The 21146-nt window shown below is 42.1% G+C and overlaps 1 protein-coding gene and 1 pseudogene across 15 annotated transcripts in view; both read right to left on the reverse strand.

Moving 5' to 3' along the window:
* Positions 1 to 6286: 6286 nt before the first annotated feature.
* LOC100566468 (large ribosomal subunit protein uL1-like) lies at positions 6287 to 14603 on the reverse strand (annotated as a pseudogene).
* Positions 13006 to 21146, reverse strand: part of ctnnd1 (catenin delta 1) — a 76658-nt gene continuing 68517 nt past the window's right edge. For 12 of the 15 annotated variants that reach the window (XM_062967154.1, XM_062967151.1, XM_062967149.1 and 9 more), the window contains 8 exons: positions 20766 to 20916; positions 19403 to 19595; positions 19148 to 19262; positions 17981 to 18068; positions 17757 to 17804; positions 15818 to 15909; positions 15425 to 15481; positions 13006 to 15129 (listed from right to left, as the gene is read on the reverse strand). In XM_062967154.1, coding sequence (XP_062823224.1) covers positions 15118 to 15129; positions 15425 to 15481; positions 15818 to 15909; positions 17757 to 17804; positions 17981 to 18068; positions 19148 to 19262; positions 19403 to 19595; positions 20766 to 20916 — 756 coding nt within the window. In that variant the 3' untranslated portion in view covers positions 13006 to 15117. The remainder of the gene's footprint in view (positions 15130 to 15424; positions 15482 to 15817; positions 15910 to 17756; positions 17805 to 17980; positions 18069 to 19147; positions 19263 to 19402; positions 19596 to 20765; positions 20917 to 21146) is intronic. The other 3 variants (XM_062967150.1, XM_062967153.1, XM_062967152.1) reach the window with 3 other exon arrangements.

Consider the following 21146-nt stretch of genomic DNA (forward strand, 5'->3'; position numbering starts at 1 on the left):
TCATTAAGGATGCAGGTTCCCTGATCCCTTTGAGTTATTGTTGTAATACTGCTATATAGTAATTCTTCTGAGTATCTCTGTGGGTATTGCACAATCTCTAAAATATCCCTCTCAAGGACTAGTTATTGCTTCCAACAGCAGAACAATTCAAAATGGGCAAGAGCTTCCGTACTCACCCATACTCACACACAATATGGTTGTTTGATACCCTTTTATGGACAAGGTTGTACCCCTCTAACAGCTGGAATCCAAACGGTGATACATTTCTCGGCAGAAACAAATTTCCCCTCAAGCAACAAGTCTGCCTCGCTCCAAACAGAGTAAACTAGATGAGTTCATTATGCAGCTATCCCTCTGTGCTGGTGCAAATAGTGAAACTATGACTTCAAACAGGTCTGGGTCCTTTAAAGAGGAAGGTGAGGAAAGGGAGACTTCCTCTAGAGGCGCTAGCAATTGCTCTCCGAGTTGCCCTCAGAGTTCCCTGGAAAATAAGCCAGCTAACAAGTCTTTAATTAGGTTGTTGTGCATTTTCCGGGCAGTATGGGCATTGTGCTGGTACAGCTGTACCAGAAACTTCAACTTTATTTTCTTGCTGCAAATGTTTGCAATCATAGGACAGGCCACCTGTCAATCACCATTAAGTTTGGTTCCGCCCCTTGTTCAGGGCTCTGGGAGGGAAGGAGCCATATTTAAGTTAGTCTCACTTAGGAAACTCAGCTATAGGACGTAGACCAGCTCGTCCCATAAAAAGCTTCATATACCAGAACACCGGGGATATTGACCGTCCGAGGATACAGAACAACAGCACAGAAACATCTGCAGGCCTTGGCTGGTAGGTCCACTCGACAACCAGACGCACTTGGAGTTGGCAGTGGGTCCCAGACCAGCTAGGCCCAGATAATAGATAGCCTGGGAGAGGTTATAAGAGGGTTTTCACAGTTATTCAAAGCCAATCGCCTGTCCCGTGGGGACAAGACTCCTTGAAGATTTATTATTTGTTCATCAATAAAGACTGTTATTTCTTTAAAGACTTCAAGGCCATCTTTTCAGGGAAATTCCTCAACAACCTTTCTTTAGGCACCCTGGCTTCCCGCTGGGCGTAAAGCGTACGTCCTATATAATAGACAATCAGTCACAGGCATGTTCCAGAAGCATTCTCTCCTGACGTTTCTCCCACATCTATGTTAGGCATCCTCAGAGGTTGTGAGGTATATTGGAAAACTAAGCAAGGGTGGTTTATATATCTGTGGAAGGTCCAGGGTGGGAGAAAGAACTCTTGTCTGCTGGAGGCCAGTGTGAATGTTGTAATCAATCATCTTGATTAGCATTAATGGCCTTGCAAGCTTCATTCCTGCCTGGGGAAATCCGTTGTTCTGAGGTGTTAGCTGCCTCTGATTGATTCTTGTCTGTAATTCCTCTGTTTTCAGAGTTTTGTTCTTTATTTACTGTTCTGATTTTCGAGTTGTTTAATAATGGTAGCCAGATTTTGTTCATTTTCATGGTTTCCTCCTTCTTGTTGAAATTGTCTGCATGCTTGTGGATTTCAGTGGCTTCTCTGTGTAGTCTGACATGATAGTTGCTAGAGTGGTTCAGCATTTCTGTGTTCTCTAATAATATGCTGAGTCCAGGTTGGTTCATCAGGAGCTCTGCTATGGCTGACTTCTCTGGTTGAGTTAGTCTGCAGTGCCTTTCATGTTCCTTGATTCGTGTTTGGACAATGCTGCGTTTGTTGTCCCTATGTAGACTTGTCCACAGCTGCATGGTATACAGTAGACTCCTGCAGAGGTAGTTCAATTAAGTCTTTATTTGAACTACTATCAGAACACTGCTTGCTAATGGCACATACTTTGCAGCTAATCAACTCTAAAACAGAAGCAATGTTGAACTACTTATCTAAACTGGAGTCTCGGACCCCACAAAAGCCCTGGAAAACTCACCACATTTTGTAGACCATAGAAATCCTATAATTGATCTTAATTCAAGGGGTCCAGAGATAAAAACATTGAGGCAGACTAACCCTAGTCTGATATTATAGTCATCTAAAGTTGTGATTGATGTTTACCCTTTGAATGGCCAAATACCCTATTGAGGATCAATTCAAAGAGCAAATCTGAACCTCAAACAGCTACTAAACATCAGCTGTTCCCCTATGTCATCTGTGAAACTGTTATGCTCCTGCTTTGGCTATAAACAACTTCAGTTATGTCTCACCAGTTCATCCATACTCAACCTGATAATGGGGGCGGGGGGGAACCTAACTGCAAGCTTATGGAGCTTTTGGGTGTTTAAAGACCGTGCACCAGACAACTAATTCCAATAAGGGGTCCTGCAGTCCTGTTTGCCCAGCTGTGGAATCACACTACCAAAAAACCCTGGGCTACAAAGCCTACACCTGAGTCCTCATTAGCTGTAAAGGTGTCAACAGAGGCACACTTACATGACAATTCCTCAAGGCTGCCTTCATTAACTCGAAAGTGCCAGTCAGCAAGTTTTCATCTACCCCAGCAAAAATATCCCAAGCGACAGAATTCTGAACACTTCACACCCTTGAACCCCTGCCGAACCCACATCATTCTCAAGTGCACTCCAAAGACGTTGGGCCAGACTACACCTCAGAATCTCCAGACCTCGTTATCCTTTATCATGGTACTCGAGATATCTTCTATTCTACCTGATCTTAATGTCACTACTGCATTACCCTTTAAAATCCTTATGGGAGCTCCTAAACTCCCGCCGGGGTTTGCATACCCCTTAAACCTGCTATTATGCAAACTGAGACTCCCCCTCACAATATTATAGATCCAGATCTTGATTCTTCCCTGTTGATCCCCAGAACCAAAGCCACAGCAAATGGGTGCACCAGGAGGGATCATGAGTATCATTTAGACCTGATTAGTGTTGCTGATTAATGTGAGTGGCCCCAGGAAAATTCTCTTTTAAGAGTTATCTCCTGGAACATTGTTGGTTAGGCAAATAAATGTGGGGATAGTTATTTTAGTAAATCTATTTCTACTTTCGATGTGATCCTACTGCAGGAAACATGTGCAATTGATTCTATTGTTTAAAACAGTTTTGTCACCTATTCCTTAAACGCTACCAAGGTAAGCACACAAGGATGTGCGGGGGGGGGGGGGGGGCTTGTAGTCATGGTGTCAATGTCATGAATGGCCAAGGTAAATACCTTAGTCAAGTGTGAACCCCTGGCCTTTGGAATTCACTTAAGTTACAATGCTAGTAGCCTTTTAATTGTGAATGTCTGTATCCCACCACTTAAATCCAAAGCTACAGGAGTATCTCTTTCCACTACTAACAAAATTTCCCAACTGATATTTATACATTTTGAATGATCCTAATGCAAGAATCGGTCCCAATAATACTGAACAAGTATCCAGCATTACAAGACTTAAGGGACCAGAGGGCATTCCCCCTTAAAAATCAAAAGACCAGAAAACAAATTTTGCTAGTTTTTGCCTGTCACAACACCAATTTAAATTGGACCTTCTGATTCTTAATAGGTTGGCCCCCAGGATAGATGGGATGAACTCTCCTTTTCGAACCCATTTGGTTCCAGTACAGTGGACTATGCCTTGGCCTCCATAAATGCCATTCACTGTGTTCAGCATTTTAGCACTGGCACTAGAACAGACAGTGATCACCAACATCTGATTCTTGGTATACTTGTTTCTGGGCATAAAGATCACCTGTCATAAAGATGACCCTGTGCATCAAGGGTACTCACAGGGAGCCTACTCAAGTTAAGAATCAAGTGGTCAGAAGATGAATGTAACCAATTGACAGCTAGATGAAGTCAGAATCAGCAACCAGATTAAGATAAATAATCCTATTGGACCGACCAGCAGCATTTATCTTGGCAGCATACGAAGATCTAATCCATCTTCTTCAGGAAGACCTAACTTATGTCCCCAAGTCAAGCTACTCTCAAAATAAAAAAACAGGTCAATAAGCCCTATGCGGTTTGACAAGGAGTGCCAGCTGAAGAAAAGAGGCTTAAGAGATACTTACATTGGCTACAGGAATTCTGGATCCAGTTATCCACCCCCTCTTTCACGAAGAGTCGGAGATGACTAAACAACTGAGCAGCAGCACCCTCTTTCAACTAAAAAGAGAATACAAGTTCCTTGTAGGGCAAAAGAAACAGCAACATGAAAACAACACCTGGGCTCTATTGCTGAATGTTTCTCTAAACACTAAAATCTTTTGGCAGCTTGTATCAGGAGTCCTACTTTCTCACAATAGAGCTCCAAGTTGTGTAATTCCAGTACAGGTATGGGAAGATCATTTTAGATCTAGCTTCACTGAGACTAGCTGCCTTAATCTAGATTCCAAGAAAGACCAGGATGTCAATTTTCTGGACTCACCTGTTTGGTACCCAGTGTCTCTTGACATTGTTCTGAACTTAATTCACCAGTTGAAGAACGGTAAAGCCCAGGAATTGATCATGTCCCCGCTAACTTATTAAAACTAATCAACACTAGTGGGCAATGTTTATAGTCATCCTATTTACTAAAATCAATAACACAGGCAAAATTCCTGTTAGCTGGAAGCAAGCCATTGTGGTTCCAATTTATAAGAAAGAGCCACTCAGTGATCCAGGCAACTACAGATTGATCAGTTTACTTTCAATAATGAGAAAACTCTATGCACGCTATCTCTATATCAGATTTCTGCAACCATTAAAGTCACAAAAGTTGCTTTAGGAAATGAAAAGGAAGACGAGGTGGTGGTGGGATAAGAGGAAGAGGAGGAGCAAAAGCCCATCACCTCTTCCTTGGGGTGCTTGCAGACATGTTTAAAATTTTGCAGCCACTTGAACTTCTTTTACAGAGTGTAGAGAGTAAAAACTTCTTTGTTGTTGTTTGAAACCATTGTCTGTCTCCTGCTGCTTCCTCCACCTTTCTGTTTACCACTAAAAGGAAAGGTGGAATAGTGTCACAATGCAATTTCACTGGAAGTGTTAGAAGCTTTCTGACTAGAAGTAGCCTTGTATTTATTGCGTCCGTGGTAAAGATTATCTACTGATTCAGAGGACATCTTTAACCAAGTTGGCATGCCTCAGAGAACAGGCAGATAAAGTACAACCCCAAGAAGGTTTTTGCAGTCCTCAACATTTTCATGGAAATTGATTTTAACTAGATTGCTAGCAGGGCCTCCAAAAGAAACACTGCTTTTGTGCTGGGGTTGGGTGGGATTTCTTTGAGGGAGGCACTGTCAGTAACTTATTGAGTCCCAGACCAATATACCAGCTGAACCCCACTCTGATTGTGAGACAATTGGGAGTCCTGCACAAATTGACAATTTAAAAATCACTTACAAATCCAACCATGGACTTCCAGCTATTTCCATATTTGTTTATTTGTTTGTTCAGTGTGTTTTGGTCTCTGCAGAGCACTAGAAACAGAAAATCGCTCCTCAAAATGTTTGCAATTGCCCATCCCTGCTTTAAGTGCCACTTTGCTTCTTAGAACTGATATGATCTCTTCCTAAGCACAGTATCATGTAGGCAGTGTCCTCTGCCCCTGCCCCCTGGAATCAAACATTTTTTGCCCTAAATTACCCTGTTGGGGGTCACATTTGGCCAATGGACCATATAGTTTCTACCCCGATTTAAAAACTGGGAAGCTATGCATGAAACTTGCTGCCCCGGAAATTCTTGCATGGATCAGAGCTCTGCTTTGCAGGCAAGGAACAGCTGTTGCATTGAGACTTACTTACTCTAGAGTAGATATACCTAGAATTAAATTGTGTGTACTGAATAGGAAACATTGGTAAGAACTACATTCAAAACTTGGAATGTTATTTGTCCATACTACAACTCCCAGAATCCCCAAGCAAGGCTAGACATTGTTATGAAAATTTAATCTTGCGTGCTCTGACTATATCTGGCCCTACTCTACTTTTCTGTCTCCTTTCAATTACACTAGCTTACATTGTTTACACATACGTTAAATTTCATATTACACAACCTTTCAGTCATGCATTACAAAAATACAGCAAATTCCATAACAGACACAATGTAATCATACATTTTTTCTCTAAGTCTCAAGAGTGATGGCAGTAAATCTATTTTAGAAATTATTAACTTAGCTTTGTTTACTAGCAAATCTTTACAAGTTATGAGCAGGAGGTCCCTTGACCATTCCTTCACACAGACATTTCTATTCAGCTGTTCATTACCCAAACATCATTAGCTTTGTGCAACTGTGAAGCGGAACAGACAACTCCGCATCTGTATGCTTGTCCACAATGTCCGGCCTCATATACAGAGGAAGAATTGTTTGGGACTATAGATAATGTGGTCGCTGTTGCCCGTTTTCGGTCAAAAGAAGTTTAGCCACTTGTGCTTCTTCTATTTTTATCAGTTTTATACTAATTTATGCAATGTTTTTGATACGAAATAACATAACCCAAACATCAAAGTAATTTCTACTGCAAGACTCATCACCACCCACTTCCACTAAACTATTATGTCCAGAATCTAAATTAAACTCTGTGGCAGAGTCAATTACTCATATGCATTCAGATGGGTAGGATCCATTTTTAGCATCTCCAATTAACAGACCAAAGACTGAGCAAGATATCACTTTATCCAAGTTGCCCCTGCTTAGCAAGCTGGGGCAACTTGGGAGACCATCCAGATTCAGAGACACAGTCCAAGTCTTCTTATGTTCCATTATGCCGTTAAACTAGTATATAAGTTTCAGGGATGGGAAACTTTTTGCCTTCTAGATATGTTGACCTAGAATTTTACCAAATGTGGCAGTGTTGGTGGGAGTCATAAGCCAAAACACCTGGTAGACAAAAGGTTTCTCACTCCTCTGTTCAAGCTTTTTGTTAATAGTTTAAAAGCATCTCCCTGTTATTCTTACTATGGAATTACAGTTACAGCGATCTCTGTATATATAACTAGATATTTATATAGAAAGTTGTACTGTATACCCATTATTTAAGGCATGCTATGTTTAGGTAAAGGTAAAGGTTTCCCCTGACATTAAGTCCAGTCGTGCCTGACTCTGGGGGTTGGTGCTCATCTCCATTTCTAAGCCGAAGAGCCAGCATTGTCCGTAGACACCTCCAAGGTCATGTGGCCGGCATGACTGCATGGAACGCCGTTACCTTCCCGCCGGAGCGGTACCTATTGATCTACTCACACTTGCATGTTTTCGAACTGCTAGGTTAGCAGAATCTGGAGCTAACAGCGGGCGCTCACTCCGCTTCTCGGGTTTGAACCTGGGACCTTTTGGTCGGCAAGTTCAGCAGCTCAGTGCTTTAACACACTGAGCCACCGGAGGCTCATACTATGTTTAAGTTTTCGATAATATTATCCAACACTATTGTCATTGTTCAAAGAGAGCTTTCTGTGCCCTTACATAACTTTTATTATGATTCCGGACCTCATCACATTTAAGAAATATTCCGTTTCAGTCAGTATGCATCCTGTATTTTTTATATGAATACACACTTGGTTGCATACTGCCCGTATGTTACACATACAGATACAACCAAGGGAAGAACTTGTACAGATTCTGGCAATTTTTAAAAAAAACTGATGTAAAGTGGCAATTACCAATTTCAGTAATCCCTGAGATCTTTCCCCTTCAACGTCTAAAACAGAAATGGCAGCTGCTTCCGTCATGAAACGTCTGTGATCATGAGACTCTGTATCTGAATACGCATCCAAATGACAAGTCATATTGTTGCTGACAGGATGAAATCTGATTTTTCCGATCACACATAAAAACAGCACTTCAACAATGGAAAAATCCATAGTATTTCAAAAGACACGATTGGAATCCCATGTGCAAACAATCAGTTTCGGCATGATAAGGTCCGTAGTGACGTTTTCTACCTTTCCACTGGAGCCTCTGGCGGCACAGTGGGTTAAACCCTTGTACTGGGAGGACTGATGACTTGAAGGTTGCTGGTTTGAATCCAACCCGGGGAGAGCGGGAATGAGCTCCCTATATCAGCTCCAGCTCTATGCGGGGACATGAGAGAAGCCTCCCACAAAGATAGTAAATCATCAAAACATATGAGCGTCCTCTGGGCAATGTCCTTACAGACAGCCAATTCTCTCACACCAGAAGCAACTTGTAGTTTATCAAGTTGCTCCTGCCATGGGAAAAAATGTTTCCAGATATTTTTGCCTTTGTTCCCATTTTCAAAAATAAAAAGCGGATACGGGAATAAAGGAAAGAAGAGGGACTGCCCATATCCATACACACTCACTCTCATACCACTAATGGCCATGTAATTAGTGGTCAGACTTTGTGGATTGCTGGTATTAGATGCCATGAAGAATGTAGTGGTTGGCTGAGACCAACCCCCTCCCCCACAGACATCATTTTGAATGCTCCCCTCTATTTCTATTTCCATTTCCATTTCCATGTTGGTTTTAAAATTCCTCAGAACCATGCACTACACGCCTTAATTTAACACAGCATACGTTCTTCTAAGTGTCTTCTTCCAGATGTCTGCAGTCGAGAGAAAACAGGCTACACAAACTGATCAGCCAGCTTACAATGTGCAACTCCAGGTTTTTAAAAAGTTCACCTCCATTGCTTACGAGGACATCTGACCTTTTCTTGATTCAGTACCAGTCGAAATTTTCCTAACTCTTATTAATTCAAATTATATCCATTTATCATTGCATCAAAAGGAACATCTTCCATTATGTGCATCATTGAAACCCAAAAATATAGAAATCCCTACTTAGGGAGACTGACAGATATACACATCATCACAGAGGAAGGCCTTTTGGAGAACAGATAACAGACAAGGGGCTATCCTATCCATTCTAGGGAGATACATCCTTTGTTTAGCTAAGCTTGCAGCATGTACTGAAATGAAGATAGATTATTTTTCCTGGGATAAGAAGACTCCAGCTGTGTTCACATCAAAGCAGAAAGATCCCTCTTACATCTAGACAGTCTTGGCACTCTCCAAGGGATGGCATCACCTCCAGGCTTATAATTGGCTCCATATTTCAAATATTTCAAGCAATCAATTTACAAATGAACTTCTCAACTAAGATATATAGGACCCAGGCACGCCAACTGTCCCTATTTTGTTGCCTACCCACTACCAGTACATTGCAGCCTTATCTGCATGAACATGCCAATCTATTGGTATGCTGGAGTCAAACTTACCTTCTTTGTAAATAAGGACTTGTAGAAGGACAAGAATTATCTGCTGAAATGGGCATCTGGAGAATACAAAGCACCTACTTCTTTTCTGAAGGATGTGCATTTCAAACTCACACTTGGTGTTGAAGTTAGGGTAATAGGGCTAGATTGGCTCCCCCATTGGGACCCTTTAAAATATGCTGCAATATCCGTACAACAGTTGGTGAACAGGTGATGTGTTTGATTTCCACATTTTCCTCCTTTATCCCATTTTTCCATTACATTCCTTACATCCCAGATTCTGGAAGCTATCTTAAATGTAAAATTCATCCAGTAGACAGAAACATCTAATTTGTGGAAATTGTCACCAGAGAAGCTTTAACTTTTTTTTAGGTAGTCAAAACCAACTGTATTATTAATAAAAGCACTGGGGTTTTCCCATGGTGCTCTTGATGTACAAGGCCCACACATTTTGCCTGTTTTTCTTCAACATAGATACCAAGAAATTGATGGCCAAGTGGCTGTTGTAGACCAATTCATCCTCACGTCATCTTGACATGGCCAACAGCCACAGCCAAACACAGCACCTTCTTCATTTGAAACTTGATGATGGATTTAACCTCATCCATCGTTGATACCATGTTCTCACTGTGAGGAGAGTAGAAAACTTGCCAGCCTTGTTCAGTCCCGGGCCTAAGATTTGAGGAATCTGCTTGATCAGACACTGAGGCCAGGGAAATGTTGTATTTCTTGGCCAGTTTCTTGACCAGCTTCTTGTTCTTATTCAGTTTCTTCAGACCCTCTATGTCCATATGAGGGATGTCAACTGCTTTGGCCTCGCCACAATGCTGCTGATCACACAACAAGACTGAATACTTTGGCCACTGAGCAGATTTGAGCTTGATGGTGCCAGAAAAATGCTTGTCCTTCTGTGGGTCATCGTTTTTCAAACTGATCTGCAACTCCAGTCTCCAAGAATTTTGAGTGTCTTTGTTCGATTCCCCTGAAGGACTTCCTTCACTGCTTCATACAGCGTGTCTTGCTGCCTCGCTGGACCAGGAAAGTGCTGGACACTGGACCAGTTAAAGGAATCTTTGAACTCTTAAGGAAGCATAGCTGCAATTCCATCATTGAACAGTAGACATAACTAAAATATTAGGAACTTAACAGGTTTGGGATACAAAAAGCCCAAATAAAACCATGTTGTTCTTCTTTGTGTGTGTTTTGCTAAAGACTTCAGAGTATCGACAGGCACTCACAAATGCAGACCCCTCACCAAATAAGCATACAATCAGCATTGAAATGCAGTGTTGCAACATAAATGCTGATTTGGAGTTATTTGGCATGAACCACAAACATTTAAACATTTAACTTATTTCTACCAAATAAAGGATGTAACAGTTGAATCAATTCTTCTTTGTCCAATGGATCTTTCAGAAAAGTATTGTTTAGGGGTGTATTGTTTTTTGTCCTTCAATGAACAAGTAGTCCTCAGGCCTTGCAAAAGCTGCTTGAAGTGGGACTTGTAGTTCTCTTTCTTTTAAATGGAGTTTGTGTGGAGGCTCTTTGCACAATCTTACATAAAGCCCTAAAACCCGGTGCCTTTGAAAGGCAAAGGGGTACCCACAGCACGAAGAGAAAGAGAGTGAGCAACCAAACAGCCTTCTGGCAACTGGACTCTGGCTGAAGGCCCTTCCACACGGCCATGTAACCCAGAATATCAAGGCAGAAAATCCCACAATACCTGCTTTGGACTGGGTTATCTGAGTCCACATTGCCATATATTCCAGTTCAAAGCAGATAATGTGGGATTTACTCAGTGGTGTGGAAAGGGTCTAAGTCATCACTGCTCCAAGATGGGATAAGTAGCCCAATTTTTGGAACGCCACCTCTCAGGTAAAACACCCAGCCACATTCTCAAACTCAAGATTTGCAACTGCCCTTTAATAACTAGCAAAGGGCTAGTTTTGTTTGTCCAACTCATGTTACTTATTAAAGGTCTTTTTTGCTACCAGTCACTATGTGGTAGCATGCTTGTATGTATGCTCTCTCGCAGCTTCACACTAATATTTACATTTGTAGGGCTGAAAAAGACCTTATTAAAACAGATGAATGTATGGAATGTGTCTGTTTCTGTTTAACTAGCAGCAGTTCTGGAAATCTGGATTCCACTCTTCCCTTTATGCTGCCACCCCCCTCCTCTTAAATACCAGTGGGAAACTGCCAGCATGAATTATCCTTTAGGTTGCTGACTGGACTTTGGAGCAGTTCCAGTTGGTTAGTAGTCATGTTATTGAACTAATAGTGCAACCCATCTCTCCTTCCCATACCTGGTCTCCCACAAGTCATAAAAAACTTCACAAGACAATAAAAAGACTCATTGTTCATTGTATAACTTAGTTCTGTAACTCATTTAGGGACCACACGTTTGTGAGTGAATGGGATGGGGCACAGGGCTGGGGGCTGAAGAGTTTTAGTAAAGTTCAGTGCCATTTTAAGTGGTGGTCCATGGGTCAATGCTATTGGTCCACAAGCAACGGATGGTACTGGTTTCTGACATGCTGTGGAAAAAACTGCCCATCAGCTACATAAAATAGCTTGCAATGCTGGACTATTCCCTTCCTCCCTGTTTTAAGCTTTATCAGCAAATGATTTGATGTTATTTCCCAAGGGAAAGGATATTAAGTGCTCACCGGAGGAAGTGCTAGCTGAAGATCAAAGAAACGCATTTAATAAGCCCAAAGGCAGCTCAGAAGATTCTTCATTAAGCTTTTTGCAACTCAGGGTATAGACTAATGAGGTTGAGGAGGGAGAGGAAAACCTGTGATCCTCTGTGGAACTGCAACTTACATCAATGGCCACACATTGTACACCCTCCCTCACCTAAATAGAGCAATTCTTCTATTTTTGAAACAAAAGTTTTGTGATTCTGCTTCAGTAATAGCTTTTGCTCCTCCCACTTCTTTTCAGGGTTGATTCCTTGTTTTAGGAGCTCTTTGGACAACCAACATTCAAGAGGTGAGGAATGGACCAGAAGACCAGCAAGCAAAGAACAGAGAGGGAAAAGCGTGCAAACTTCCAGGGATAATCCACTGACAGCTTGCATGGCACCTATATTTTATACAGAATGCTACAGAGAATTTAAGCTTCCCAAGATCAGGACACAAGCTCTCTTTCGCTTCCCACTGCATTCTGCAAATGATCTTCATTCAAATGTTTGATGGATGCAAGAAATATGAGACATCAAAAAACAGAAAACGATTATCGAACTTCTAAACACTGTGAGAACTACAAAAGAGAAAAGTTAGGGGGGCTATGTGTAAATACGCGATCAAGTGATTTAAAAACAAAGCTAAGGTGACACAAAAGGGAAATTAAGGAGCAAAATGTCATTTCAATCTTGCTAGTTTAAACAGTAGTGGTTTAAGAAGGCTAACAGCAGTAATGTATTAGAATACTTAGGCTGTCTTGAAGATACAAAACTGTAACAAAGGGTTTCCATGAATGTGTCTTCTTGAAAACAAGCTGCGTGCTCCTCAAGTATCCTGTATAAAACGCCACCCTGCCCTGACAAATACGATAGTAGAAACAAAATTAGTTTCACAATATAATGCCAGTTCTCAAGATTTCTGGTGCTTTTGGAAGGGCTTATTAATTGTGTAGGGGGACATGCGATCTGCCTGCTACATGCTAGCTAGATAATCTCTTTTTCAGAACTCAAAGGCATACAGACAAGTACAAACCCACCCCCCAAAACACCAGAAAACAAATGCATCAAAGATACTGACAGCAGTAAGTGAACCTTATTTTTAGCAAGAATTCTTGAATGAAAGACATACTTAACAAGATTTGGAGAAGGCAATTCCATTTTAACAAATACACACTTTAAAACTTTATTTATATAAAAATCATTTCATTTAAAAGCATTACAGAATGAGTGCAGGACTCAAAGAACAGCAGGATGTTCCCCTCCCCAGGGGTGCAAAGGAAAAGCCAAAAATAAAAAGTGAGTTTATTAGTTCTTCCTACAGCATTGAATTGGTCAGTGGGGAAGGGTATTTTTTTGGTTCACCGGAATTTTAAAAAGGAAATAGTGTTTTATATTAGAAAAAGTTGAGTGAATCTGACCTCAGAAGGCTGATTTACATGTTTCAATCCCTCCTGCTAAGCCCCCAAAGGGGTTTAAAAAACACTTCGGATTGGAGCACGCAAGGAATTACAATAATATTCCGTCTTATTTGGCCTTCATGCCTGCGCAATGTGGACTGTTGGTGGGAGAGCATCCCAGGAGTCAAGGGTGATAAAGTTCCCTCTAGTTGCTGGGCTGAAAACAGGTTGGGAGGTTGGGAGAGAGATGAGGGTCAAGGCTGTAATCCTCTTCAGTACAGAAAAAGATGGAGTCACCAATATGGTGCACAGAGCTTGTCACTACTGTCTCCTTTACGGCTGCTTTGCTGATAAGGATAAAAACCTGTTCTCAGAACCAAAAATCCTCTCATTTCCTGAAGAGGTGAGCCATTAAGGTGCACATACTAATTCTTACCCCACATTAACTCTACCTCTCTCTCCACAGCCTTTTAGGAGTTGGCAGATCTGAGTTCCTGGTCTCCCCCCACTCAGCTCCCAATACAAACTTCTCAAGACCTTCTGTCAAAACATGGCTCCAACATGGAGAATGGGGAGAGAGCAGGAAGATCATGAGTTCTGCGTCAAAAATGCCTCTCTCCAGTTTAGGCAGCTATCAACCTTCTTCACTCGAACTAGCAAAAGCACCAAGCTATTTCACAGTGGCAAAGAAAGGCACGTGATAATAGTGACAGATAATCGTTCGATTCCCCTGCCTGCATGGGAGGATCTGGGCAATATTTACAAATGGCCTCCCTTCCCTCACACAACCTTTCGCATCACCAAGCTTCCCACTTCATCAGCCCCGTCACCATCACCACCACCACCAGGAACTATACAGCCTGCCTTGGCAGCCACCACTGAAGTCAAAACTGTCTGTCAGCAAACCAAAACCTGCCACCTTTGTGTTGTCCTCCACATTGGAGAACTAAATTGCCAATTCAGAGGTCTGAAGGCTTTTGTCCCTCTCTACCAACTTTCACTTAACATACTCCATCCTCTTCCCCTTCCCTCACATCCCTGCACTCCAAGCTGCTTGGCTCCCACAAATAAATAGCTCCCCATACTTGGAGTTAACCTATCTTAGACCCTCAAGAAACAACGAAGAAATGGAGAAAACAGCTGCAGACCCACACATTCCTCCTCAGCTTATGAGGATACAGAGGGCTGTCACCTCAAAGAGGCACTATTCTTGAAGGCCATCTTGCATCCAGATGGCCTGGACGCAGCCACTTACAAGTTGTCCCTCCTTTGTCATTCGTTATCCCCACCCGTCTCCCTCACATCCACCACCACCATCACCCCCACCCCAGGAATGTTCCAGTATTCCAGCATCCTTTGTTGAAAGAAAATGAATCACACACAAAAATATATTCTATAGGCTAAGAGAAGAAGGAGATAGGTTCTCTTTTTCCAGTTCTCTATGAAGAAAGCTGACATCACCAGAAAGGAGAAAAAAACCTAGTTCCAGTATGGTTGAGTTCAGCTGAGATCCATTAGCCTTGGCGGCTTCTATCTTCCACTGTGGACACAGTAGAAGCTTCTACTTTTTTTCAAGCATCTGCCTAAGTTGCTCAAGAGAGATCCATCATGAGTCGTATTTGGTCTTCAGGAATTGCTGTTGGATTTTTTTTTTTCAAAAAGAAAGGTGGGGGAAGTGCCCAGAAGACTGGATGCACAGCGATCCACAGGGAGGTGTGAAGCTCTGTGGGCAGAGGGGGCCAGTCGATTTGGTTGGGTGGCTGGACTTGTGTGCCAAGAGATTAAAAAAAAGTAAGTCCATTTCACCACAAAGAGTTATACGTAGTATGTTATAAACCCAAAACAGAGAAGGCAGACAGTGGTAACGCTAAATCTTCTGCTGTGGAGAGATGAAAAAAAAGCCATGATTAGTGTTGGGCTCAATACAATTCCCACAAACAACAGGTCTACACAGAGAAGCAGAACAGAAACAGAGAATCATCATGCAATCTTGGTGCCATAAGTCTTGGAAAGCAGATTGATTAAGCAAGAAATCAGATGTCACCTTACAACATTTTCAAATGGAGAAATAAGTCTGATTTCCTTTCTGTCCTGCCCCTGCGCCCCCACCACCACCACCACACCCGAGTCTAAATGCAGAAGCAGAAGAACCCTGTCAGAAAACAAAGACATACCATAGGAGGATAAAGCAACTGGTCATGCTCCTCAAGGAATTCCTGCCCTTCCTCCTGCTGCAGACATAGGTATTGTTAGTAAGGGTGGCATGTGACGTAGGGAAGGGGGAAAGGGAACACGGAGTCTAAACAGAAAGTCATCAGGAAAAGTGAAAGAGAGGATGAACTAAAGGCAGAAAAGTTAACAAGGTTAAGATTAGCTCCCAAGTAACAGCATTGGTCCCTCTGCATCTGCTACTTTTCAAAAGTTTTGGCCAGTGAGTGTCTCTGAAGCTTTCCCATCACAGAAAGCAGTTACTTAAGACTTTCCTACCCTTCCCCACTGCTTCATGCTACTTCATACTGTATAGTAATATCTCAGAGGCTCAATCAATAGAAACCCCATTTGTTTACCATCAGTGGTGCTCCCTTCATAGAGTCCATTTCTTCTCCAGATCGTTCCAATGTCCTGTTGTGGTCCCGTTCGTTCAGTGTTGAATAGTTGTCTAAAATTGAAGAAAATTTCATATGAGAAAATTTCAAACAGATCACAGCTAGGAAAGGTGGGGGGGACCTTTCTTCACTCTTGGTGCCTCCAAGGATTGTGGACTGCAAACACAGCTTGGAAACATGCTCTTGCTACTAACAAATTAACATAAAAATTGTCAAAGACTGGCTTGTTCATAATGAACTGTTAAGGAAAATTAATTCATCAACTGATTTGTTAAATCATGAACAAATCATTTAAAAGCCTGAAATTATCTCAAACATGTTAACTAAAGTGACATGAAACATTAAAGGTTGTCAGAGACATTGCTCCTCGCACTTTAACAAAATTATCAATTTTTTAAAGTGGTTGCTGACAACTAAACCACATATGGGGTGATGAACTATTTTAATGAATTATTTACAACCTCAGAGTATACCTTCATCAATCCATTCTAACATAGGTAGTGGTGTAGAATTAAAAAGTTGAAAACACACCAAAATTGTAAATGCTGTCCTGGGTGTAATAAAGCTGCCCAAGGTTATAAGAAATGAATCTCATTCTGAGGATCATATGTATACATTAGCTGTAGACATTTGAAAGAGAAATTAGTATTGTCAAAAGGGGGAACAACTGAAGGTTTTAGCTGTATCATGGACAGAGGTCTTTGGCTTCCCTGGGAGTCAACTATTCTCCATATAACTGATAATGTGATTTCATTTTTATAGTAAAATATGTTTTTATTTAGTATTTAGATTGAGGTAAGAAAGTATGGGCTATGGAATGAATGCAGCTTCCAAATGTCAGTTTCCAGCCCCAAAGTCCCTCTGTTGACACTAGAGGGCCCTCCTCTTTTTTTAAAAAAAACGTTTGGACCCATTTTTTGGCCATTTGTGATCTGAATACTACCCAAAGTGGCCCCAAGCTAGTCTCAAAAGCAGCAATTTTGGCCACACCCAAACCCCACAAATTATCCTTCTCCGGAGCAAACATCAGCCAAAATGACAGTCAGAGTGGCATGCATCACTTTTCATGTGCCTAGACACACAATGGTATCCATAAGCAGGTTTCAGGGGCTAAGATGGCCTCCACAGAGTCGCTGTATAGTTGCCCACCTATTAATGCAAGCAAATTGAAAAATAAGACTGCAGCAGTTCCAAAAGCTGCAACATCTCCCTGCATTCTAGCAGCAAGGGCTCTGGCATATTTATTTTATTTCAGGCAGGCAAAACTCCTGGCTTGCAGGAAAGTCGGCACCTTGCGTGATTCGCAGTGCTGGCCAGGGCAGCACCTAGTAACAATCAGAAAGGAGATGGGTTGGAAGTGTATTACTAGTATGTAGACAAAGGGTTTATCTCAGGAGTAACAGAGTCCTGTGTGATACAGTGGTTTGTGTGTTTAATTAAGTCTCTGGGAGACCAGGGTTCAAATCCCCCTGGGGGACCTTGGGTAAGTCATTCTCTCTCTGCCTCAGAGGAAGGCAATAGCAAATCCTATCTGAACAAGTCCTGAAATCCTTGTGATAGGGCTGCTTAAGGTCACCATTAGTCAGAAACAACTGGAATGCACAAAGCAGCAGCATCAACAACAGTCCAATCTTCTTGGATGGCAAATTCCATACTTCTTCATCACTAGCTTTTGCAGATTAGAGACAATCGGAATTATATAGGCAAAACATATCAGAAGTCTCTCACTTGCCTACCACTGATTTAGCTCTGTGGCAGAGAAGGTCTAGGATACAGGTGTAGTGCCATTTTGCAACTATACAGAACAAAGGGGTTTGTTGCTGAGGTGTTGGGATTTATTCAGCAACACCCATCTTCAACATGTCAAAATTCCCAAATATTATTTTGCTCTTGCCCATACCTGGTCCCATGTTGCCCATTTGGATCTCTTCTCGAGAAGATTTCTTGTCTAGACAAAGTATAAAAATCAAAACAGTTAGAAACAAAAACCTTATTCATAAACTCAACCATTTGGCACCTGACTATATATAATTCTTCCCTTAAGCCTAGTTTTTTTATTTCTCTCTTTCTCTCTCTTTCTCTCTGTGGATTTCAGATAGACACAACTGCCATTCCTCATCTTACCTCCCTTTTGGTTCTTATCAATGAGAGGCAAGGTGCTGTCATCAAAGGAGTTGCCACCCTGGCTTCTGGAAGTGTTATTCAGATTCACCTGAAATGAAGGGATTTCTTCAGAGGCTTATATTCTCAAGATACAGGGCACATACTGCTAGGTACTTTCTCGGTACATGGCAGCAAGTAATGCCATTTAGAGTCAAGGAGGGGTACTAGGAGCACATGCATAGGTAAAAGAAACAACAACAACAACAACAACAACAAAATAATTATTTGTACAATTACAAGATGCTATAAACTAGACCCTCGACTCAAGTTCTGGATCTACAGGGCTTGTTCCTTCTAATATCCTGAGCTAGTGCAGTAGAGCAATCAGGGCAGAGGTCAACAAATTTGGACGGCCATTTATGCCCTCCCCCAGGCACTGGCAAGCTGCTGCACCTGCACATTTTTCAAAAAAAGTAGACTCGCTTCCATTTTTAAAGACTGATGCAGACTGAAATGAAACAAGAGGAGCTATTCTGTATTACCTTTACATGGCTGACTGTACCAGCTCAAAGCAAGACTGGCCATCATTGCACCATATTTTTGCTAGCATTGGAGTATCAGGGAACTAGGAAGGGTGCACTGAGGGTTCCAGTAAGTTTTATGCAAACTATGTGCCACACTTTGGCCATTCCTGCACTGGGATTAGGAAAACTAACGTGCAAATCACTCCTCAGCCATGATCCTCACAGCCATGGCAACCCTGGGCACGTCTCTCACTCAGCCTCACCAACTTCACAAGGTTGTCAGGAGAAAAAAAAGGATGTGTGTTACGTATCTTGCTTCAAGAAAAGGCAAGATACACATGTGATACACAATAGGTTTGTACAGTGCTGTACTCTCATGCATTTCAACAGAGAAGGGCAATGAGAAGTCAGGACTCACATGATCCTCTGGTTCCACAAAGCAGCCACTGAAAATCATTTCTGTTTTGACTTGGCCTAGTTTCTAAACCTAAGACTTTATATGTGGTTTTAAATGACTTCCAAGAACATCCAAAGATAGATCTAATAGCATAACGTGCGGATGGGTCATCAAGCCCAACTCCAACTCATATTTTACTCCAAACTTCTTATGCTCTCCATCACTGCCCCTCCACAGTTCCCCTGTTCATTCCCTCCTGTCCAATACCTGGAAGTCAGATTTCTTCCACCCTTCCTTCTCCAGTGGCTTCCGCAACTCTTTATAACCCCAGATGGTTTGCAATACAAGAGCAGCTGCCCTGACCTCTCTCTCTGAACGGTTCCTAGAAAGACAGAAGAGTATGAGAGTAAGACAGAAGAACTACTCCCACCTGGTCCACAAGCATCCATGAGGGAATCTTTGTGGACAAAAATGGAGGAAGGCACACCCTACCCCATTCCCCGACTTGGGGGCTGCACTCACCCAGATTTGTTGATCAGCACAAGTTTCTCAATGCCTTGTGTCTCCCGCAGTTTCTTTGCCGCTTCCAAGTTGTCCACAATAACCTCGTTGATAGTATTTAGCAGAGACACCACGGTGTCTTCAGAGAAGTTCTTGGCTGGCGTCTGCTGTCCCCCCGGCAAATTGTTCACTAAACTGGGGATCGCATGTTTACCTAGGAGTAAGAGCAAATCAGAGTTACAGTTAGTTGGAGGGGACACTATGAATAGAGTTGGGCAGAAGACAGAAAAGCAAGGCAGCTATGAAACCTACAGATCTTGCCTGAGTGCCTCGAATAGGAGGCAGCTCCTGCCAAAAGTGGAGCCATTTTTGACAAGAGCTAAAATGCAATATCTGCAATCAGGAAAGTTGTAGATAGTATAAAAATATTTACTGCCAACAGCAGGGACATTTAATTCAAAGTTAATAACTTTGTAGCCCTGCAGTTACGGTAAGATTGTAAGTACGAACAGCAATATCCACGAAAGTTAATGGCGAAAAACCCTGGGAACTGCATTCTAATGATGATGATGATGATGATGCTGTATTTATATTCCGCCCCCTCTCCTCAAGGGGACTCGGGGCAGCTTACAACAAGAGGAAACAATATACATAATATCAATCACACAACATATGGAAGGCCATATGTCTAACAACATATGGAAGGCTAAAGGATGGCCATCTGCTCTATATTCGTCCATCCATCTATCTGTCTCACGTATATGCTCTCTTGCGTCTAATATGAAACCCAAGGCAACTTAAAAATACTAAAATCAAGATTAGCTCCCTTGTTCCCCAGAGGGCAATTGGGAACAAAAAAGTTGGGATATTTTTGAAGAAGCGGGTGTGGTGAGGGGAGTCTCCTCCATGCACCCCACCTGCTTCTACCAAAAAAGCAACTTTTTTTGTTCCCAAATGCTCTCTGGGGGACAAGGGAGCTAATGTAGCCCCTGCCTTTCCACAGTTGTCCACTGCTGTTTTAAAATTTCTCAGGAAGCAAATGGCCAATTTTCAAAACACAGAGAAAAAACCATTTTCAAAACACAGAGAAACTCCCCTGCAGCATGGTAGTAGCCATGATGCAGGGGAATTTCTGGAAGTTGTGGAAAAATATAATGTTTCCAAGGTCTCTTTTCAATGACACTCTACTCCAGTGGTTCTCAACCCTATGGGTCCCCAGATGTTTTGGCCTTCAACTCCCAGAAATTCTAACTGCTGGTAAACTGGCTGGGATTTCTGGGAGTTGTAGGCCAAAACATCTGGGGACCCACAGGTTAAGAACCACTGCTCTACTCACACTTTAAACCAGAGACATCTCAACACATTCACCCTTTTCTTTTCTCACCTATCAGCTCTTTGTTACGGGAATCCACTGCCAGGTTGCGCAGAGCTCCAGACGCCGCTTTCACCACACGCTCTCCATCGTGTGTTAGGAGGTCAGCAACAGCAGAGAGGCCTTTCTCCTGGCGCAACGAAGCACGAATGTACCGCCCATACTGTTAAAAAGACAACACAGCTTGAAAGGGGTTTTTCCCCATATGCTCTTGGTGCCCAAACGAAATATCCAACTTTGCCTACAACGTCCCTAACAGGGTGGGTTTCTTTTCCATACAAATCCCCACAACCAAAGTCCCCAGTCAATTCAAAGCTACAGCAAATATATATTTTCCCCGAGAGCAGTTGGCTATTTTTACAGTTAAAGACAGAACTAGTTGCATGCCTTTCT

The sequence above is a fragment of the Anolis carolinensis genome, chromosome 1 (assembly GCF_035594765.1).
Source record: "Anolis carolinensis isolate JA03-04 chromosome 1, rAnoCar3.1.pri, whole genome shotgun sequence".
Taxonomy (NCBI): domain Eukaryota; kingdom Metazoa; phylum Chordata; class Lepidosauria; order Squamata; family Dactyloidae; genus Anolis; species Anolis carolinensis.